The sequence below is a fragment of the Acipenser ruthenus genome, chromosome 12 (genome assembly GCF_902713425.1).
Source record: "Acipenser ruthenus chromosome 12, fAciRut3.2 maternal haplotype, whole genome shotgun sequence".
NCBI lineage: Eukaryota > Metazoa > Chordata > Actinopteri > Acipenseriformes > Acipenseridae > Acipenser > Acipenser ruthenus.
In genome coordinates this window covers 33388571-33413047 of record NC_081200.1, presented here as the reverse complement: position 1 = coordinate 33413047, position 24477 = coordinate 33388571, and the positions used below count along the sequence as shown (strand labels likewise).

The 24477-nt window shown below is 38.5% G+C and overlaps 1 protein-coding gene across 5 annotated transcripts in view; it reads right to left on the bottom strand.

The window, feature by feature from the left end:
- Positions 1–24477, bottom strand: part of LOC117417311 (astrotactin-1-like) — a 192444-nt gene that overhangs the window by 125589 nt on the left and 42378 nt on the right. For 3 of the 5 annotated variants that reach the window (XM_034029362.3, XM_059034897.1, XM_059034896.1), the window contains exons 4-8: positions 23583–23970; positions 22367–22513; positions 16271–16390; positions 14557–14703; positions 13420–13587 (exon numbers count right to left, since the gene is read on the bottom strand). In XM_034029362.3, the coding sequence (XP_033885253.3) occupies positions 13420–13587; positions 14557–14703; positions 16271–16390; positions 22367–22513; positions 23583–23970 (970 nt within the window). The remainder of the gene's footprint in view (positions 1–13419; positions 13588–14556; positions 14704–16270; positions 16391–22366; positions 22514–23582; positions 23971–24477) is intronic. The other 2 variants (XM_034029365.3, XM_034029364.3) reach the window with 2 other exon arrangements.

The window sequence follows — 24477 nt, the reverse complement described above, 5'->3', positions numbered from 1 at the left end:
TTTTGGCCAGAACAAGCTGGTTAATAGTGACAGAACACCCATGTTGTGCTGTGAAAGTGGTCTCGGTCAGGTGGAACAAAAATGGAAACTTTTGATTCTGAAAATCTGAATGTGTCAGTAGTTTTTTAAGCACTGAAATGTAATGACAACATAAAATATAATAATTAGGGGTCTACTTAAATCGCAGTAAATTTACATAGTTTTTGCGGGTAGGTTGTGGAATAAAATTAGGATTTTGCGGAAATAAACCTAAGTAGACAATATTTCAGAGAACTATAAAGGCCTAAAACTAGTGGTACTTGCTTCCTTACTAAAACAGACTGCTGTCATTTGTTAAAGGCAAGCTTGCAACATCCCCCCAGCAGTTGCTGCCGACATTCTCTGTCTGGTGTGGACTTGCCCATACATTGAGACTGCACGTTCTGCATCCACTGAATTGGTTGGAAGTGTAAGGCAAAACTTTTCCAAGTTATATTGATGTGGAAATCGATTAGAAACAGTCCCAAAACTCAGTTACCCAAGGGCATCTGGCATACTTTAATAAAGGCAAGCATGTTCATTGTCATGTTATTTGTCCCATCCAATAATTTATTTTATTAGAGTAAAAACAAAGAAAATGCGCCTATTCAGGTCTAAAATTCTAACTGTGTTTAAAAAGTAAGCAGCAGGTTGTTTGAAGTGAGGTGGCTGTGCTAGATCATACCTGTAGTAATTATTTAACTTGACCAGACTGCACCCAGCTACCTCCAGACCCTCATCTCTCCCTACACCCCCACCAGACCTCTCCGCTCCGCCTGCACTAGAAGACTGGCTGTACCTCTTCTACGCTCCCCTGCCTCCAGAGCCCGCTCCTTCTCCACCCTCACCCTGCAGTGGTGGAACGACCTACCTACGGATGTCAGGACTACCCAGTCCCTGACCACCTTCTGGCACTTCCTCAAGACACACCTCTTCAGACAACACCTGTAAAACTCAACTCTTCCCTTCTGGACAATATAGCACTCTGCCTCTAATGCACTTTAACTTGCACTTACTCCCTATTTTACTGTATTTAATCCTGCACTTAATCCAATCTGTAGTGTTTTGTATTTCACTTGCACTCGTATCTAACCCTGACGTAACTATCAACACTGTTATCTGCTCTTGAATTGCCCCTATATCAAATTGTATTGTGTTTTGTATTTGCTCTTATTAGGACTGAAGCCATTGTATTTTGTATCTTGCTCTTAATTGTACTGTAATTCTTGATATGTATTTTATTTTGTATACAACTGTAAATCGTCCTGGGTAAGGGTGTCTGCTAAGAAATAAATAATAATAATACTAATAATACTACTACTAATAATAATAATAATAATAATAATAATAATAATAATAATAATAATAATAATAACAACTTGGCTACAGCTGACAGGAATACAGTTTGTTTTCTGAAAGCTGTTTATTTTACGTTCTGTTCAGCAGCCTCTGTAGTAGCCTTTTGTTTAATGTGTGATTCTGAAGCTAAATAGCGATCAATCGTATTTTCTCCAAAGACACATTACAAGATGTGCAAAACAATTACCTCCATCTGCATGTACAGTTTCTTTGGGAAATATCTTGACATGATCATCAGCCGAAATATGCTTTTTTTTGCTTTGTCGTCCATTTCTGGCATTTTACCTCCAATGCTGAAAACTAGATTTTAGCAACCTGAATCAAAATAATGCAGCACTGACTTTGTCCCACCCCCTACAGTACAGAAAAGCTACTACAGACGCATTGAGAGGCTGATTAAAACATAGATGTCATTTCAACAGTAAACAGAAACGTAGCTTTTGTTTACAGGATGACGTAGTTTGCGTTGCTTGCGCAGTAGTTCATTTAAGCAAGGTTTATTTTATTTTTTTTCGCCGTACTTGTCCAGTATGCATTGGCCCCTAAAAGAGGTGAATTTCGCGGTTACCCCTCAATTTTCTGATTTCCGTGAAATCGCAATTTAGGTAGACCCCTAAATATAATGAGTTGCAAAACATCTATCAATCTTTTAAACTTGGCATTCCGGGAGCATTCCAGCAAGCACTAATGCAGTACTAATGATACACTTTCCTTGTCTCACTGCCTCCCCGGATTTATAAAGAGTAAAAGCAATGGGTCTGCTATTACAATGCAAGAACAGGCCAGCCTTCAAATGCTTTATTTAAAATATCTAATGCTAGAAACAGATTTAACACAAACAAATTCCTGGACTATGTTTTGGTGCCCGCGGTAGCCTGAGTAATTACCAAGAACATTTTCGGTATATTATAGCTAATGGTTTGGAAACCAAAAGAACATAAAAACGCAATCAGAAAAACAACATCTGTGAGAAACAACCATGAACCAAATGTGGAATTCGATTAAGCACACATGCTTCAAATTCTACATATTATGAAGAAAAAGGCCTGCCACTTGCTTTTTTTTAATGAGACTGTTTAATAAAAATGATGAGGTTTACGTGCTTCACTTACTAAAGCACTTTGACTACTAAGGCATTTGTAAATACAGTGTCAGTACAAAGTGTATAGTTTTTACAATGGTTTTGTTTATTCATATTTGTGTATGCATGTATAACCAGTAATTGAAGGGAAATGAAGCACACATTTTAATGGTTTAAAGGTTTAAAGAGGACATCAAAGAACCTTGTGACCAGCATTTCACAAAGTACTATAGGTCCTAAAATGAAGCATGTGCAAAAGCAAAAATTCTGAAACAAATACATTATCCTCTCCAGCCTGTAACAAAGGTATTATACAGGTAAAATTGCTGGTTATACTTCAGATTATTGGGCATGAATAATAATTTAATTCCTTTGTTTTATAGTTGGGTAATTTAAAGGGTAGCTATTTTGTAAAAACACGGACATGGCCTTATCAGCAACATCTTTTTACCTGATGAATTTACATGGAGAACCCAATCACAGTAATTACACAGTCGTTACCATGTTATATCAGAAACCATCGTAGTTACCCATTTATTACTAGGTTATTACGTGTTACCATTTTTTTTATTCCTCACAGAAAAAGTTCATTTGTCATTGGGCTGGCTTCAAAATATGAAAAAAAATGGTGCTGGATATTTCTGGAATTACTCAAATGTTCATACATCAAATAAAATTAATAAAAACTGTGGCACAATATGGATGGTACTCTCTCCTTGTTTTCTCATCAGGCATAAAAAAAAAAAAATCCACTCATCTTACTTAAAGTCACCTGTGCTGTGAGGTACTTGGAGGTTTTCATCAGTGGCGATAAAGGAAATTAATCTGATCCTGTCTGATCTATGAGCGTTTGCTTCACTTATTTCTATGGATGTCTGGGCTTAATTTGTGGTATGTATTGGTACAATGTAACATTTTGCAAGATGCTCCTGTTCAGACATATTTGTTTGTGTATTTATCAAGGACAACTATGACAGCGTTTACATGGACAAGTCATGACAGTTTACCTCACAATGTTTTTGCCATACTTTTCATGAAATGCATTGCTATGCTGTTCTGATTTAGGAAAAAGGTTGGCCGTACCAATGCTGATTACTCAATTCATAGTAATTTAGGGGAGGGGATATTTAAATGTCCGTGTCTGGCTAGTAATTAGGAAAAGAACGACTCTGAATATTGTGAGGAGCTTCATGCGTTGCCATGAAGATTAAAAAAATTAACAAGAGAAAAGAATTAACTTGTTGTCGCACACTTTACTTGTTTGTGTCTCGTTACCTTTCCAACATACACACAAGTATACAAAATAAAACTTCTACTAAGTACAAGTTTTACTACTTAAAAAATAGATGTGTAACATGTAAAAGTTTTATTTATTTAAAGTAGTCTATAAACGTATGTGGAAAATGTGGGAACACAGGGGGTTACACTACAACACAATAAAAAAAACAGTATGATCCTTAGGCCTATATGAATATAAGATTGAGAGCAGGGGGGTATGTAAAAATACATACGAGGTTCCTGAGCAGCTTCATCCACTGGCAGTTCTATATGCAGAGTACCAGGCTGAGCATCCTAATGTTCCTGTACACATCTGCCAGACTCTATACCCTGCCTGCTCCGAGAAGCCAGTGACTGCTGGTCTGCAGCTGCGGTAGAAGTGGCAGGTGCAGAATCTGCTTAACACACACACATAATATAATGAAACATGGTTGTCTTGTAATATTATAAACATTCAAACAAAAGTTTTTATTTAAAGCGATATGCTACATTTATGTTGTTTGTTAACCATATCCTTTAATTACTGCACAATATGCCAATTGATGCTGACAATTCATTCCAGTTGTGTGCGGTGGAAGAAGAGGCGAAGCTCTGTTGTTCCTGGGACATCTTAAAAGAATTATAGAAAGAAAATATGACTACTACTATTACTACTACGACTACTGCTAATAATAATAATAATAATAATAATAATATGAGGCTAAAAGTTCAGTTAGTTGTGCTTAACAACATGCATTTATACAAACATTAATAATAGGCTATACAAGAGGTTTACATTTGCAGTGTCTTTTGCGTTCTTTCTTGTCTCTCTCTGTGTGTGTGAGTGTATGTGTGTGTGTGTGTATGCGTGTGTGTGTGTGTGTGTGTGTGTGTGTGTGTGTGTGTGGTTTGGTATGGCTTTGCTGAAGAATAACATGAGATTCCACCAGTTAAACAGGATCTTGACTGCTGAAATCTTGTGAGACACAAGCACGATTCCTGCTCCACTTTACATGGGTTTTTATAGCTATTTTTATCGTGAGAAAGCGAAGGACCCTGCCCTTAAAGCCGCGCTGACCAAAGGACGTTCTTTTGCTGTTTCACAATGTATTTGCGTGACAACATCACACAGTCATGACTGGAGAGTTGATTTTCACTTGCTAGTAACCCCAGCATATGTTGCAACTGTTTTCAAGAAAAGAATGATCTGTTAGAATTTTTTCAGGCTTTGTGAATAAAATAAAACCTATGGAAAAAGTCTTGAAGGGAATCTATTGTGTTTTTAGCAATAATTAGTATTATTTTTTTACATTTGTTTAATACCTGCCTTTTGTGGGCTGTTCTGAGGTTAATTAGTGAATACCCAAAGCTAGATTTTGGTATAGTCTTTATGATACTTGTTTTACTTGTGATCTCCAAAAAACAAATAAAGTCATAGTTGGAGATGGAGTTTGGGTAAAATGCAAATAGGGTACAGGAATTCTTGTAACGGTGACATAAATGAAGGAAGAGTCACAGTGACCACAGTAACAAGAAACGGAGACTTGCATTACAGCAACTCATTATACAGCACAGCAAGAAGAAGTAGCTATAACTGGCATGAAGGATGTGTAAAGTTCAAATGATGACCTGGTAGGAAAAGTATAATTCTTTACTGAAAAAATAAATAAATGAATGAATTATCATTAATTAAATATTTTTTTATTCTTTTTTATTCATTAAACGATAAATGGGGTACAGTAGAGATCATAAAGGAGCCTATTTTATTAGACAAATCCCCAAATGCGCAGGCCTTGGAGACAGACATGCGGTACATATATTTTTCCATTGAATTAATGAAATAGAGAAAACGCAGGAATTTGGAGCAGGAGTAATGAGAGGCAGAGGAAAATATTCAGCTGATTAATAAATGGCTTGTGTGCAGCAAAAGGAGAAAGGGGAATGAAATGAGACAAGGGTCTACAATTACCAGAAGGAAATCCAGTTAAACCACTTGCCCTCGCAGGACTTTCAGACTCAGTACTTACAATTCTGAGACATGTCTAAATGTGTTCTATCAAGCCATTAATCGTTTCTCAACTACCCTTTTATCTGTGACTTTTTTTAATGTACCAGTACCTGGCCTCAGTAGTTAGCCCTGCCAACCCTTTCTATATTATACTTCTTTTTAAATTCATCCACTACTTCACTACACTAAATCATAAAATTGGAGATAAAAGTTACAATATTATAAGAAACTAAATCAAATAAACACAAGTTTGGGCTAATGTGTAGCTACTGTATGTCTTCCAGTAAATTAGTATATGCTTCTAATCAGATTTAGTGCCTATTTCAGAACATACATTTGAGCTGACCACAGCATCTCTAAAGTTTATGAGAGCATAAATGAATCTACACAAAACTTTTGGTCATTCTTTGTCCATTCCCCTAAAAGTTTTTATATTCTTGTAAGAAGGTACATTAAATAAAATGTTAGGTTATTTACCGTAACCCTGGTTCCCTGAAAGAGAAGACGACCACCAATGACATTACGTATGGGATATGCCTGCTCATTGGGTAGGTATCGCAGAGCTGCCAATAGGCCCCTTCCTGGGATGATTCACTCGGTCCCGCCCACCGAGGGGATAAAACTGTCATCCAAAGGAAGCCATTTCTCTTTTTCCATCGAACCCGTGAGGGCTACCGATGGTTCCCTCACGGGTAACCCTGGTTCCCTTCTCTTTCAGGGAACCAGGGTTACGGTAAGTAACCTAACGTTCCCTTTCAATTCAAAGACGAACACCAATGAATGTATACCAGAGCCGTCGGAGGGAGAAGGAATAGCAGCATATGAGGGACGCACAAGCACTGTCTAACCCAAAGGTTAGCGGTGTGAACTTACACCCTCAAGGACCCTCATGCCTAGAGAAGGCAGGGCACGGTCTACCACATTAAGGCAGTAGAACCTGCAGAAAGTATGCGACGTAGCCCAGCTAGCCGCAGTACAAATATCAGACATCAAGGCTAATCTGAAGAGGGCCAAAGATATCCACAATCCATTGTGACAGATGCTGCTTAGAGAGGGGCTGTCCTAGGGTCCATGTCCCGTGACAGACAAAGAGCTGGTCAGATTGACGCAGAGCTCTTGTCCTATGCATGTAGCATCTCAATGCCCGCACTGGGCAGAAGAAATTCAATCTTGCATCCTCCGTTGAAGCAAACAGAGGTGGATGGAAGCACTCCAGTTCCACAGACTGATTAACGTGGAAGGCTGTGATCAACTTGGGGAGGAAAGCAGGGTTGGTGCGCAGAGACACCCTGCTGTCATCCTATCAAATACGCATACAGGAGCTGTGCACAGACAGCGCCTGCAGCTCACTGACCCGCTTAGCGGAGGTGATAGCTAAGAGGAAGGCTGTCTTCATAGACAGGTACTTCAGCTCTATGGAGTGTATGGGCTCAAACAGGGCCTTTGTGAGAGCCTCCAGTACAATATTAAGGCTCCATTCGGGGAGAACAGTCCTGGGAGGGTGTAATCACCGAGCTCCTTTAAGAAACCGGGTAGCCAAAAAATGCGCACCCAGAGACACTGAATCTATGGGGGCATGGCAAGCAGAGATAGCCGCTAAATACACCTTCAAAGTGGAAGGTGACCTACCAGCATCAAGCAGTTCTTGTAGAAACTGTAAGATGACTGACATAGGGAAAGATATGGGGTCATGGCTTCTAGCCAGACACCAAGCCTGGAAATACCTCTACTTATAGGTGTACAAGGACCTAGTGGAGTCTGCCCTAGCACTCTGCAACGTACCCACAACCACATCTGATAGCCCTAGGGCTAACCAGTGGTCCCTTTCAGGGGCCAGACCCATAGACGGAACCTGCCCGGTTCCAGGTGCCAAAGAAAGCCTTTCGCCTGACTGAGGAGATCCATGTGCAGTGGAATCTCCCAGGGCTGGCCATGCAACAGCTGGCACAGGGTTGAAAACCAGACTCTCCTGGGCCACTTGGGTGCCACTAGGAGAACTGATGCTTCCTCTAACCGTACCGTTTCGAGAAAGGCCGGGAGCAGCGGTATAGGCGGGAAAGCGTACAAAAACGCTTTGGGCCATTCGTGCGTTAGGGCGTCTACGCCGAGGGGACCGCCTAAGCTGTGGAGGGAGTACCATAGGGGGTAATGCGTCGTCTCTGCCGAGGCGCCTTCCTGAACTTTTCCCAAATGCACTCCACTATCTGAGGGTTGAGTCGCCACTCTGACGGATGCGGACTGTACCTGGAGAGGAGGTCGCTGCCCAGTTCACCGCTCCGGGAATGTGCATCGCCTGTAGGGACAGCAAGTTCCTCTGAGCCCATGTCAATAGTCTGAAGGCCATGAGATGTAACACCAGGGACCGTAGGCCACCCTTGTGGTTGACATACGCCACCACTGTCGTGTTGTCCATCCGGATCAACACGTGTACTGCTCAGCACTGGGAGAAAGTGGTGGAGAGCAAGGGATACCGCTTGCAACTCCAGCATGTTAATGTGCAGGGATGTCCAGCGGTCCGGCCAGGATCCGCGTACTCCTCTGCTTTCCCAGACTGCCCCACAAAGTTGGAGGCGTCTGCGTCACCACTTGGCGATTCAACATTACTCCCATTCGCACACCTTTGCGCAGGTTAAAGGTTGTCCTCCACCAGCGTAGGGCTGCCGAGCATGCATGAGACACAGTCAGCCAACGGTGTCTGTCGCATTTGGTGTTGAGGTGGAACGCATTGAGCCATGCAAGTAGCGGGCCCATACGAAGCAGAACCAGCTAAATCGCCGATATGGCTGCAGCCATCAGACCCAATAGTTTCTGGCACAATAGGAGGGTGACCTGCGTTCCCTGTTGAAACAGGGAGAGGCAATCCTGGATAGCTGTAACTCTGTCATCGGACAAGTATGCGCGCTTCGCATTGGAGATCAGCTGGCGCCCCAAGTAAGTAGTGCACTGCACCGGTGTAAGCCGACTCTTTGCATCGTTGATAGTGAGGCCCAGACAGGGAACAGATCAACCAGTCGTCTGCAGCCGCAGGGGAGCCAGGATAGCGTCCATGCACTTTGAAAACGTACAAGGAGCTAGGGAGAGGCTGAATGGCAGCACAGCAAACTCGTAAACGCTTCCTTGAAAAGAGAAGCGGAGACACTTGCTGTGCTCTGGACGAATGGGAATGTGAAAGTTTGTGTCCCATAAGTCCACGGTGGTGAACCAGTCACCCGGCCGGCCGGACTGGAGAATGTGCATTTGGAACCTCCTTTCTTTTAAGAACCCATTGAGGAGCCTCAGGTCTAAGATGGGGCAAAAGCCGCCGTCTTTTTTGGGTACCAGAAAATACCTCGAGTAGTACCCCTCTCTGTGGGAGGTGGGGCCTACGAGACAAATGGCTTGCTTGCACAGCAAGGCGGCCACTTCCTCCTGAAGTACCGAGGCCTGGAGAGGGTCTGTCACGAAAGTATTCGTGATGCCTTGAAAGGGAGGAGGTCCGAAGTGGAACTGAAGTGTGGAACCGTTTTGCACGGTGGCGAGCACCCAAGAGTCTGAGGTGCAAGCACGCCAGTACTGTAGCTGTTGTGCTGAAAAGAGGGTCTGAGGCCGCCAGCCTTCAGGGGCCCTGCTCGGGCTGCTGAGACTGAGGCAGGGCAGTCTGGGGTGGCTGTTTAGGGCGCTGGCACTGAAAACGCCTCCTGTGATGCCGGTGTGTGGACTGGCCACGTCCTGCGTTCCCTCTGCCTGCCGCTTGGGCCCATTTGTTTGCTGATGGTGTGCCCTGTAGGCGATGCCTTAGGTCACCCAGCGGAGCCGTGGGGACTGGAACTGTCCTGGTGACAGTACGTGTCTGAGGAGCTCGCCAACGGTTCGATCTGCCCCACGCAGAAGCGTGGGAAGGGAGCAACGCGGCCACCTGACGGGACGCCTCGCGTTCCCGGTGGGATCTCTGTAAGATCTCCTCCACGGCTGGCCCAAAGGTATGTCTTGGGGATGTAGGCACGTCAAGCAGCGCAGCCTTATCAGCATCAGGAACTCTGGCTTGTGACAGCCACAGCTGTCTACGAACTATGTTCAAGCTAGCCAAGCTCTGGCCAAGAGTTTGCCCTTGGAGACCGGAGATCTGCAATAATATACAGGGAAAGTGGCGAGCCAGCTTTCAGCATGAATGCAAGGGAAATACAATCGACTCAATTCGACTCGAGAAGCTCTTTTCTATCAACACGGTGGGCGGGACTGAATGCATCATCCCAGGAAGGGGCCTATCGGCAGCTCTGGTATAGAGAGCTCAGCGATACCTACCCAATGGGCAGGCATATCCCATACGTAATGTCATTGGTGGTCGTCTTCAAATTGAAAGGGAACAACTGGAGAACCTGCCTTTAAAAGAAACTGAACAAAACTGGTAATTCATACACATCACATCCCGTTAGACATTGATATATATTTACATTTTTTAAAACATAAACTCATCTCTATTAAAATGTATATTATTTCTGATCTACAGTAGATTATTAATGCTGAAATGTTATTATTGTTAAGCAGCATTTTTAGCCCAGAAGGGGGTGTCATGATTTAAAAAATGGTTTATTTGAAATTTAAATAACACCAGCGCTAGTTCTTTTGTAGTTTTCATCTCCAAACAAATAAAATAATTTTCCATGAGAGGTCTATCAGTGCAGTGCTTCAAAACTGCCAAAACAGATGGCACATCGTGTTGCATTGCAAAGATGCAAATGAACCAGTTATTTGCACCTTTTTATTTAACTTCAGCAATGTCTATACAATTAAGTGTGTCACAGCTACTCAGTTAAAGAGCTGCATCCCTAACCTGCATACTTATAAGCACAGGAACATTAACATTTGGAGGATGTGAGTTAAACTAGCTCCACTTTCAGGCTTGTTTAAAAGCAAATAGCTGAAACTAACTGACACTGAATGGTTAGTGTTTAAAGGTAGAGAAGGCAAACACTGAAGAAGCTGTTCTGTCGTCAAAGATTTTTAGGTGAAGGTAGTAGGGTTATGTTACGATGTGGACAATTCTGTAGTGGAAGCTCAAGGTATGCTATTTTCAACAGCCAAGGTGGGGAATATGTTCTAAGGGTCTTGCATGTGACAGGTTAACTCATGTTTCATGTAGTTCTAACATACAAAATCATTTAAAACAGTGCATTTGTAAGCAGCCACTGCACAATAGCCTTTGAAGGTTTCCCAAAATATGTTCAGCATATAAGAATACTATTGGGATAGTTGACATGAAATGGAAACCAAACTAAATGGAGCAATATACCAAAGAACAGAAAGTTGTAGAGAAATATGGTTGTTTAATTTTAGAGTGTATATGTATATGGTCATATGGTATATGAAGTTCAAAGGTGGTTTTGACGAATTTGACTTCATACATACATACTACATACATACAATTCATAACTGTACTTTGCCATATGCCCTTAGCCTGCTGTCACCAAATCCTTTAGGTCTTCAAGCTTGCCTTTAATACTTACCCAGCTGAATGTCTCAGTGATTTTCACACAAATCATTGTAAAATGCAACAGAAAGTAAATTGGCTTTCTGTTAATTCGTGGGGGGAGGCAAACTAGCCCGGTGTCAATTTCCAAAGTATAACAGGATTACAGCCCCTATTAGTCAGAACATTTTCCACATAGTCCACATTTTCTTTTGAAATCCTCCCAACCAGAAGCACCACAATGGTTTTACACAGTTTAGGCAATTAACCAATCAAAAAAATGGTGTTTACCACATTTGTGTTGAATGTATATGCACATGTGCATGATTTGAAGTCTTAATGCTTAAGTAACCTTTGGAATGGAATGATTACATTTGAATATAGTTTTTTTTATTATTATTATTTCACATTTCTCATATGACCAGAAGATTAAAATACAATTAAAACCTTAACCATCAGATCCATATAAATCCTAACACAGTATCCACTGTATCCTTGTTTCCAGGGATGTGCTGCAATAAACTTTAGTTTGCTCCATGTCTGAAAAATGGCCTCCAGCCTCCTGCCTCCCACACACACATCCAAATGAAGGTCCCACAAACTCCCAGTGGTGGAATCAACACCTCAACCACTGCCACTATTTTTGCGCTCAAAGCAGTCCTAACACCAATTAAAGTAAAGTCAGAACTCTGCACACTAAAGATACCTTTGGGGGAAAAGGTTTGACAAATAACAGTCCAAGCAATGAAAGAAAAAACAGGAAAAAAAACTCAATGTGAGCGTTCTTCACACCCTACTAATCTGCAAAAGACATCAGCAGTGTAACATGAATTGAAACAGCTTGATCTTTGTTGATTATATTCCCATTCTTCCCTTACGCAATACTTGAAATAACGGTGACTGTGCTGTAGTTACATATTTGTATTTCACAACTACATGTGTAATTACACTTTTAAATCAAGCACAGCTTAAAACTTTAACTGCCAATATCATCAGCAATAATCAATTAATAATAACATAGCTCACTATAATATGGCTCTAATTAAACAAAAATGAATCCCAGGGTAGCATAAGTTGTTTCTTGCCATTGTTTAACTGTTACATTTGTTTCATGCCTCTCAAAGGAGTTGCCTCTAATTCACTTTAATTGGAAATATCTTGAGTAATTACATTTTAAATGGTGAAAAAAGTCACTTTTATTAAATTAATAACTTCTGCAACAATGTCCTGCCATTTCATCTGGTTACTTGTAACACTTTCAGAAATGTATTTCAAAATTATAATGTTTCAATTAAAACTGGCATTTGAGTAGAGTGAGGTTTAACACTTTAAAAAAAAAAAAAAAAAAAAAAAGATTCCAGTTGTAGCTATTGCACTTTGAAAACCTTTATCATAATTACAATTGGCATTTTATATACAACTTGCAAAAGACTGTTTGTGAAGTCTGCAATATGTCATAGATGCCAATTACATGCAATACTTGCACATAACAAAAATGAACACACAGTCCTTTTGCAGCTTTCTGGTTTTATGTTTTTAACTATTTTTGGTGATTACATTTCTCTTAAAATAAACACAAAAGACAAAGAAAAGTACTTTAAATGTACAATTTTGGATACATTACCATACATACTAACTATAATAAATACCCATACTGCTCAGCATTCTGAACAGGATTTGAATTTGTTTTATATTTTTACATGGAAGGTAGACTTCCACACCAACAACATGTTTTTATTTTTTCATTATTCCAACTCAAGTCATCTGTTTCTCACTGGCCTTAAATACATAGTATATAGTAAACACTAAATAGTTAACAGTAAATATATGAATCCCTTAACTAAATGTACAGCTAAGACCAAAGTTTTGGATCAGCCTATAGATTGAACTAATTTTGCTTCATAAAGTCAAATGAAACCTGCTGAATAATGTTATGTTATTGAATTACATACCGCTTTGTAGTTTTCCATATGCTTTACGAAAAACTGACAAAAAATAAAAAAAATGATGACATTTCATATAAAACGTGAAATACTGTACTACTATTATGGCTTACGGTAGACTTTTGCAATGTAATTCTGTAGTTTTTATAATTACATAATATTAAATAAAATATCTAAATTATGTTCATATAGTTTAAAAAAAAAAAAAAAAACATGTCTCAATCCTAAAATTCTAGGTGATGCAAAACATTTGACCATAGGTGTAGCGCATGCTGGACATTAGTACAACACAGTGCTGGACTCCTACCTGTCTCAGTGTCACACTGGTGCTCACAGGGGTCGAGCAGACGACGGCCGCACAGCTCAGCCATCCAGGGCCCGCTGGCATTCTGCTGGTAGAAGAGCAGCACCTGGGCTGGATTCAACCAGTCCCTGCCGTCCAGCTGACTCCCCTGCTGTAAAATAAACCTGCTTCCTGTGGACACAAGAAACACCGCCAACTTACTTTAGTGCCAAATAAATCCAATGTAAAATTTCAAGTATTTTTTTTTTTTCTGTGTTATTTATTATATTATAAACATCCTGTTTTCCAGAAATCAATCGCTAGCTACCTTGTGTGAAAAAAAAAAAAGTCGTGCCACAAACATCTCGCCAGCAGAACAATTTGACCTTCTTCAATGAGCCAATTGAATCACAACATTACATTATAGAACACAAACTAGTTCCCTTGGTGAAACTGCTGCATTTTAATCAGAAAGGGTTCTTCACAGGTATTGATTTTTGAGTAAGATATACAGAAAATTTGATTAATTGTACTTTGTGCTTTGGAGATGATGTCTTCCCTCACTCATTTTGAGAAAAGTTTGTTATTGAAACATTTCTGTCTGTTAGTCTTTCTTAAATAAACAAGTTAGTGGAATTAATAAAACTAAGTATAGTCTGGATTGCACGACTGATGACTGGATTTTGATTTATATTTTCGTTTAAATATTGAAACATGCTATATCCATAATAAATTGACCAGTGGCTTACTTAGAAAGGAGTTGTACAATTAGCTTGTATAACATGTAGAGCTCAAATTTGTAAAATATTCTGAAAATTACAGTCTTATCTTGTAAAATATAGCATTATAGTCAAGTTTTCCAGTTTATAAATGAGTTAACACATTAATTGCAGATGACACAGAACATATTCTCTTTCAAAACACTAACATACTGTATCACCTACAGTTCATAAACTATAATAATTGCTTAAATTGCAGGAACAAATTCAAGAAGCCACACTTGTCATTTCATGTTTAGAAGTTTAGTCTAAATAGTACTGAATTACCCAACAAGGACAGCAAATTAACCCTTTCGTTATGTGGAATAACATTCAGTATATCACATCCTTACTTTGAGTTGAAGGACATGGAACACAGTATCTAAATAATGATGAAACTTACCATCTGCAATGAGGTGCTCAGGCACGTGTAGAATGATGCGAACATTAAGGGGGCAGGTGAGGTGAGATGAGCAGACCAAACCAATTACACAGCTGACAACACTGATCAAAGTCAGGGTCGTTTTATTGATTGGACTTCGTGGAGAACCTGTGAGATACAGAAAGAAGAAGAAACTCTGACTTTACACTTCTGGTTGAGGTCACAGGTTATAAAGTCGCCAAACAAAAGTTTTCAGACAATGAAAGAGCTTTTAAATGAAAACCTAGCATCAAGGAATGGTAGCTCTGTGATCCCTGTATCCCCTGATGGTCGGTGTGTGGGGCCTTCTCAGTGCAGCACAAAGATAAATATTTATCTCTCAGTGCTGCACTATGTGCTTAGAAAGTGAAATCCCTACAAACAAAGTTTTTTTTCTTGTCTTCCTCTGTGCCAACCGGTACAATATTGAGCTGAAAATGCTTCCACATTTGATGTGACTATGAAGAAATCCCCTGGAGATATCCAGATGGATTATTGAACTGCAATGCAGTTCCACGCTGTAGAACAAGTTATCAGAGCTCCAATTTATCATTAGCAGGCAGGTATATAAACAGGCCAAAAAGTTTGTGCGGGGCTGTCTGTGTAAAGCCTGTGTGGAGACCTGTGTGGTCGGAACAAAAAAAACAAGGTACTGTGTGTTTTGCAACCGGTAAATGGCTTAGCCGTCCGGTTTTATAGTTTAAGATTTCTTTAAAAAGTTTAGTTTAGCACTCTTTGATGGATTTAGGTTTTTGCTTTGTTTATTTTCATTTCGGTAAAAAATAAACTAAATTACTAATAATATATTAGACAAACAATTGCAGGAGAAGTCTATGTCAATGTCGTTTGTGTTAGAGTGGTATATTTTGTTTACTGTATCTTGCATGTATCTGCAGTAAGTAAAGCATGTTTTGATTGTTTTGTTTTAAAGACTAGTATCTTGCATTTTCTTAGTTAATTAAAGAAAAAAAAAATCACACCATACTCTTAACACTTTTATCATCAAATATCCCAGCATCAGTTTAAAACACATTTGCAACAATCAGATGTTTGTGAATAAAATCACATTTAAAAAAAAATGTATTATCAACCATATTTTTAAATGTGTTTAACCCCTATTTCACCTGAAAATGTTTTAAGATTCACAGTTCAAAGTACTGTGAGCTGTCATTCTTCGCATGCCAGTTTCTACTTATTTTAATTAAAGGTGTTAGTTACATTGTTGACATAGGCTTTCTGTGGCATCTGTGTGCTAAAAGGATTTTTGTAATTGGATCAAGCTGTTGTTATCGTAAGCAACCATGCTTTTAACTGCTTTTCTCTCCATCTGTTGGTGACAGCATTGTCTCCAGGGTTTTGAGATCCTGGTTTCCTCAACCTTCTTGCTGTCTGTCAGCGAGAGGGTACCAGCAACAATCACTGGCAAGGACAAAATGTATCCACTGAAACCATGTCATGCACTTGGTTTTGTGCTATGCAAATTAAGTAAGAAATTGAAATAAAGAATGTTAAGGGGTATTACTAATCAAAAATATCACTGCACATTCTTCAGGTACTGAATACGAATATACAAATTCACTTAATTCAAATTAACACGAAATACTAGAATTAATCACAGTTACATTTCATTGTGCCTACACCTCTCTCCCCCCTCCACCCCCCATTTTAAAAAGAACCCTGTGAGAAGTGGCATTACCGTTTCTCATACCTCGGCTACGTCTTCTGCTTCTTGAGGGGTCAGTGTAAAAGGTCAGCTGGGGTTCACTGTCCGCCTCAGTCCCCGAATCCCCTTCCGGGTTAAGGAATGCTGACCCTGCTGTGGAGGACAGTCAATGAAATAATAAATAATTATTGGAAATAATCCAATCTGAACACAAATGTAATATTAAAACAGGTGGTACTCAACAATACCAAGCACAGGGACTTTTTCAATCCTAACATTTGGATGTGTAAGATATGGCTTACAGTCTTTGAAACTATTATGCTGAATTTGTACATGCTACAGGCTGTGCATTACTGTATATATATATATATATATATATATATATATATATATATATATATATATATATATATATATATATATATATATATATATAAGGTGCAAAATATAATGGGGCTATCGAACTCTATATAGTATACTAAGTTGTTTTTTCTTGGTTAGTGTACGAGAGTTGCATGGTATACTACAGATGAGTGTTATACAAGAGACAGATTTTATGCAAGAGGTGCCTGTTACATACATGTAAGGAATTTAGCCCAAGGCTCCACAGTACTAGATGGGGTGTGCATTAAGCAATGCTGCATGTTATGTCCTTTAGAATTACAAATCTGTAAACTAAAACATTTTTAGAATCCCTAGTGCAGGCACAAGACTAAGGACTACAAAAAATACCAACATCTAATTTACCATTAAATAACAACACTGGGACACTATCACCCTTCATTTAAATGCGCTTTATTTTGCTCTTATCTGCCCCCTATTTTTACTGCATTTAATCCTGTACTTCAGAATACTGTAATCTGCCAAGTGTTTAACCTGTAGTATTTTATATTTAATCATATCCTGATGTAATTATCAGTATCTGCTGTATTATTGAATTGTGTTTTATCACACTTGTACTTCGCTTGAACAAAAGTTATTGTATTTATCTTGCTCTTATTGTATTACTTGTATTGTAACACTTGAAATGTATTTATTTACGATTGTAAGTCGCCCTGGATAAGGGCGTCTGCTAAGAAATAAATAATAATAATAATAATAATAATAATAATAATAATAATAATAATAATAATAACAACACCATTGGGGCAGTTGAGCTTCACTAAACTAACCAGAGAATGTTTATGAAGACCAACACAATAGATACAAATTTCCTTTTATGAATTTTATTTTATTTTTTTTCTCCAAAAGTTAAATGTCTACAAGTTATGTTGCATGCAACATTCAAGGAGTCATGTTTTGTTTATATGCCAAGAACCAACTTTATCACAGACTACTATACTATTCACTGTGAGAAATCAATAGAAGCACTTGTTTTATGTGCAAGATATATAAACAGATAAAGCAGCAAGCAAAGACATGACTTTGTCTTTAGGGACTAATTGGATGTGGTGCAACAACCAGATCAGACTGAGGGAGTGCTGCTCTCTGTCACAATATAGAAAGGCAAAGTGACTGTGTTCGCTCTGACAAGCTTAGAACAAATGATTCCATTATCTCAAATAACAGAAAAATCCAGATTACATAAGGAATAATACAGTAAAAGAGGAATCGATTAGTTTAACGCTAAATAATTAGGATGGCTTGTTTAGCATTTAGCAAAAAGTCTCTATCACTAGAAATTCGAAACGGTTCTTGTTTTTAGGGTAACAGAAGGACAATGACTTAAAAGTAGCATTCTGTGTAGCTAATGAAACAAATAAAAAAATAATATTAATCTCACTTGAAGGTGTAATTGAAAGATGACATTTTTTACTCTAGTAATTCATTATTTCATTCACCTATTTATTTTTAACTTATTACTTCTGCTGTCATAATTTATGTGTAGGCCTACTCTCAATGTACAGTATATCATGCTAAAAAGAAACACACAGATACAGCTATGGCCAAACGTTTTGCATCACCCCATAGAATTAACACATTTTGCTTCATAAAGTCCAGTGAAACCTGCTGAATAATGTTACGTTAACATATTGAATTACATACCGCTTCAATATATTTAACGAAAAACTGACAAAAATTGAAAAATGTGAAATCTAACTTGAAATACTGTACTACTATTATGGTTCCGGTAGACTTTTGCAATATAATGTTGTGGTTTGTTTGCTTACACAACGTTAAATAAACAATCACAATTATGTTCATATAGTTAAAAAAAAAAAAAAAAACGCCTCAATCCTTAAATTCCAAGTGATGCAAAACTTTTGGCCATAGCTGTAGATTGATTAAGTATAAACACAGACAAGACAAGAAACAAATGGAAGTTCTGGTTACTGTTAATGTAGAATTGCAATGAATGGTAACCATGTGGAATCTATTTTCCACTACTACTTTGTGAGGCATTTTAATATACAAGGAACATGTGCTCTACTGGATGCATTAACTAGGAGCTACTGTACATACTGAGAAGCACAGAAGACAGATTGTAGGCACACAATGCTTATTCCAGCACCAAGTCTGCAAAATGAGCTCTCTGGAGACACAGATGTGGAACAGAGGTTTAAAATTGTCATGTTATTTATAGGTAAAGTACAGAATTCAATATTATCAGTGGTGCGTATCATAGCTAGGTCTGGCTGATTACCAAATCCCTCTGAATATTCCTCTTAGATAAAATGCTTATTGCAGCACCAAGTCTCCAAAATGAGCTCTCTGGAGACACAGATGTGAAAGAGAAGTTCCAAATTGTCACGTTATTTATAAGTAAAGTACAGAATTCAATATTATCAGTGGTGAACACCATAGCTGATTATCAAATACCCTGTGAATATTCCTCTTAGACAAAATAAATTAGGTAGAGCATGTAACACTGTACGACAGAACCTCCAGTGTGCGACCTAATGGAAGTTTTTAAAATAACTATAGAAGTAGACATGTCTGTTTGTTACGCTTTAGCTTTACAACATATAAAATAAACAAATATTGAAGAGCCAGTTTCACACAGTCCTCTGCGGACGTCTTCGACAATGTGTTCCGGTTAACACATTAAAAAAAAAAAGAAATATTTCACACGCAATACAGATGTTGCACAAACCAGAAAAGGTCTGAAAAATAAGCAAATCTGGGTTAAACAGAAGTAGCTTCATATGTGTTTTAATGGTTTTTCTTTAATTTTTAAGACTTTACAATCATTCAGAGTGGTTCTGGGTTATTCTGCTCCAATATTGAGTTATAATAATGTATCTCTATAGCTGTCCTTACTTGGCTATGAGCTTGCTTTGAGAATAATCCTAATTGCCTAGTGATGAACAGACCTCATTTCAGTCAAGTCAATACGACCTTTAACCTCTGTTGGCCCAACCTTCTCTCTCTCTCTCTCTCTCTCTCTCTCTCTCTCTCTCTCTCTCTCTCTCTCTCTCTCTCTCTCTCTCTCTCAACCAAGTTTTGTAGCAGAGGGTTCCGATGATTGGCCAATGTCTTTTGGTATGCTATGGAATCCATTTGACCATGTATTGGAACTAAATATCCTGTGCCATTAGAGGAAAAACAGCCCCTTAGAAGGATATTACTACCTCCATGCTTCACTTGTGTATGATGTTATTTTTTTGTACGCCTCACCAGACTTTCTTCAAACATGACATATTAAATAGCTCGATTTTTGTTTCATCACTCCACCAGCAAAGCTAAAAAGTCCCAGTCAGGTAAAGACAGTAAAAAAAAAACAATATCTTAATGCTGGAGCAATAGAACCCAGAACCACAGAAGAAACAATTAAAATGACACCTGAAGCTACTTACTATTTAAATGAAGGCGCTTACAATACTGTAAAGGTTAATTTGTTCCTTTGTAGCCAATGATAGAAATCTTTGCTCCAGTCCTGCCAGAGCCTGGGAAAGTTTGGAAGAAGGTATTTAGCAAGCAAGAGACAATAGGGTGTTTATTAATCTCAGATACAGAAGAGGAGAAGAAAATGATAAATAGATGTGTAATGGGGTGAAGGTCCGTGTTTACCCCCACCCACAATCACATTATTCTCTCAGGAACATGCAGGAAAACAGTCACTTGGTAGTGTATACAGGTGTAAATATTTATTGTGGCACTGGATACTGCACACAAATTATGACAACTGATGTTCACGGACTAACAGGTTGTAAATACAATGACTGACATTTTCACAGCCAAGCTCACGACTGACTTAATAATCCTCTCTCCTAAGGAAAGACAATGCATTTTATTATCCCCAGCCCCCTACTCCTAACAGGATTAATTAATCAATAAACATTTCCACCTGGAATGACTTTATATAAAAATAAACTCTTATTTAACATTCATACTTTTACAATAAAACATTCATATATTTTACGTTAAACAAGTTTCTTCTCATTTATACGTATTTGTTTAACCTGCATGAATAACATCTTTGTTCACAAACACGATTGTTATATTATATTGTTTAGTTGTTATTATTATCATTGTCATTATTCTTTTGTCCTTAATTATTACCAGTAAAGACTAAAAATTAGCATTACCCCTTCTATTGGAAGATCACCGAACATACGGCTATAACAAAACCCTTATTCCATATGTAAAGCTACGGCAACTTCAAGGGCTGGGCCTTAATCTAAATACAGCAATACACCGTCATATATCAAACACACTCGATCAACAGCATGCACAATACATAATAAACCTCGGCTCTATCACCAGTAGAATAACAATCTCAATAATAATCACAAGAACAGGCAATTCAATATTACAGTGAGGGTCTCACCCTCACAAGATGGATCATTTTCAGGACAGAAACTACTTTTACTTTGCTAGAGAATTAAGAACAAACAGATTTCATCTTTTGTATATATTTTTTTGTTCTGAAATGATCCCCACATTCATCTTCCTGTTTTTCTCTCTGCCTCTCAGAATACCAAGTATAAATAGTCCATGTCTGCATATCGGCTTAGGATAGCGGCAACCATTCTTTAAGCAAAATTCTATTATTGATAAAGAAAGCCTCTATATTTTATTTTTATTTAAGTAATCGTTATTGTTTAAGATGACAAAGTAAGAGAACAAATAATAGGCTTTTTCTCAAGGTCAGGATGAGAAGTACATGCTGCTAGGCTGAGGAAATAATAGCTTTTGGGACCAAGAAGAGACTATTCTGTTTAGAAGCAGATTCCAATAACAGTAAAGGCCCATGTAACCTATGACTGATTTAGGGTTGTTAAGAATTGGAGCCTGGAAGCATAAACATTAACGCAATTTTTTACTGTTGTTAAATAGGTTATTAATATAAATATAAAATAGTATGAATTACAGTTCTTGTTCTAAACTACAGAATTGTAAAATTACAGTAGTATTTGTTGACTGTCAGCCACAGAGGCCGATGGAATAAAATGTACTTTCCCTTCCCACACACCTTATTAACTCTTGTTCCGTTGTTTCTGAGGTGCTATAAAAGATACTGGTTGGTCCCTTATTTTATTATTCTTTTACATCCACTTTAACCAAAATAATAAATAAATACAAAAACAAATAACACATAGAAATTTGTTCTGGGGAATATGGGGAATGACAATGTGCTATAAAACACTTTCCATTTCATCTCATAAGACACTGCATACTGAATACATGTGACTGAATCAGTGGCAGGCTTTTTTGACTTTTTTCATTATACCTATATATTTTGACTATGTTTTGTTTTGGTCAGTTCCTTGTAACATTTTCTGTGGCACACAGACTAGTTGATGGACTGTGATTTGTTTCTGCATGTGGGTAGAAGGGTCAGGCACAATTGATTTTAGGCGTGATATCCCTAGGGCAAGAAAGATCAACTTCAAAGCAAGATTTAAGTGGCTACCCATGGGCAGGTGAAGCCTGTAGCACCTGGCAGTTGAAACGAGGGATCACGTTGCAGTAATATATGAGCAGGCACTCAACTCACAAACTGCAAGGACAAGGAGATTTTGATTGCTGTGGCTACTGACATGTTGGTGATTAAGAGAAAAACAGGAATGGAAGTGGTCATAACATTTTCTTTAATTATTATTATCAGGGACTGAATGGCATGTTGCATCTTGTACAGTGTAAAGTTCATTAAACACAGCAATTAATCAAAGAAAGATGATTCACCTCTAGTTTTGTTTGATAGGTGCTTGCGCTGGTTGCTGGAGGTGTGAGAGAGCAGAGTTGTTTGCTGGTGATTGGTGTCTACAGGGCTGGTGGCAATGATGTTATCCTTGTACTTGCTCATTAGGGACAGCTTGGTACTGTCACTCCCTGATGGAACAGAAAGCACAATTAGTAACTGCAGAAAACTGCAGCAAAGGCTCGTGTCATTCAGGTACACGAAAATCCCCAGTCAGATTGAAAAGTTCAAGTTTTAGATCCTTTCATTACACTACACTTTACAATACCTGCAGTTCTGTGCCTCCGGATATCTGTCATTTTCTGTCACATTTTAAAGCTACTCAACCATTCAGACTGCAATGACTGAAGAGCCTACGTGAAGGGCCTTTGAAAAACAGCTATTTTTTAACATAGCTAACAAATGTTTGTCGTATGTGCTGTCATTTACAATGTTATACTGAGAAAATGTTGGAGCCATTTAAGTTGCAGCAATTAAAGAAAGACATTTTAGGGCAGAATATTATAATTGGATTGACCCAGTCCAAATTAATTGTGTGTCTTACTTAAATAAAACACGTATGTAGGTCAACCACAGAAATATGTGTTCTGTGTGTGTTATTCAGTTAAAAATGGAAATGATTAGGGAAATTAAGTAAACCATAAATTATAAGAACCCAGTTGTATCTTGTTTGTGTGTATACAGTAGATCTTTTTACATACATGAATTGTTTTGTTTACATAGCACCTTTTTTTCTCTCATTCATTTTATTTTATTATTATTTAATGTACAGTAAAATCAACACTTGAGACACAAATACTATTAAAGTAATATATAAAAAGGAATCGTCAGAAATAAAAGATTAAATCACCATTTATAGAGAAAACTTTATGTTACTAATAAGTAATCAAACTGACATAAAGATTATGACCTGAACAAACAGCTTTCTGATTCCAGTAAGGTCTAAATAATTAGGGTTTGTTTTACAATTCCACACAAGGTATCATACTTCCCATTTTTCAAATGGTAATATTTTATTCTTAGTTGAAGTGGCCTCAATTACAAGCACAGCGTATCGTGTAACTGTATTTCATTTGTGTAGTGCAGTTGTGTTATTATGAAATTGCAATTACACATGTATTCGTACATTTGTAAAACCACATTGCCATTACATTGTAATTAATGGTAATACTTTCACTCAAGTGTTACCATTCTCATTACCAGGTGTGAGGTCCATGTTGGACTTGTCATTGCAGCCTTGTAGGGAGTCCAGCGTGCGGGTGACCTGGCTGGCAAAGTCTTCGCCCCCGTTCATGCACTCGCGCTGCAAGTGGTGGCGCAGGTCTGTGATGTCGTACTCGTAGCCGTCTAGGATGGGGGTCTCGCGGATGCCGAGGGTGGAGTTGTGGCACTGGGTACGAGGATTGCGCAGGCTCTCGCGGGCCTGGCCGCCCATGAGCACGGAGGGGATGTAGTGGATTTCATTAGCCGCCTCCGCACTGGCACTCTTCTGGGGCTGAGGAACCCGACGGCGCTTACACCAGCGGCGCCGAGTATACAGGATCAGAACCAAGCACAGGACAGACAGGAGAAGAGCAATCATCCCTCCCTGCAACACAAAGCAGTGGTGGAAGACTTAGCAACCTGGAATAGGGCTACCTCAGTTAATACTGAATGTAATTAGGAATTATGGACCACAAGATCTAGTTTGATACTTATTCTATAAACAAGGCTCTGATAGTGATGTTAAAAATCGTCACAATAGTGATTATACTAATGAGCAGGCCATAAACAACCTTATATAGGTTACTCCAAAACTGATAATGTACTAATTTGTTCCAAATAGCCCTAATGGGTGAGCAGATTATGTTGTCCAGTTGACAGATGATGAGGTCTTACAAAATATAAATAAAAGATTTTCCTTAGGAAAAATGTAAAGTTCTCAACAGGAATCAATGAAAGCAGAGCTTTACTAAAAATAATGCACTTCTGTTTCAGCTTCCTTTTCGAGTGTAAAGCAAAAAGAAAATGCAGTAGTAGCTATAGAGCTACTGTGTTATGGTGCAGTGGGTTCTGTATTTTGGTCCTGTATCAGTAAAAGTGATTTTATTGAGAG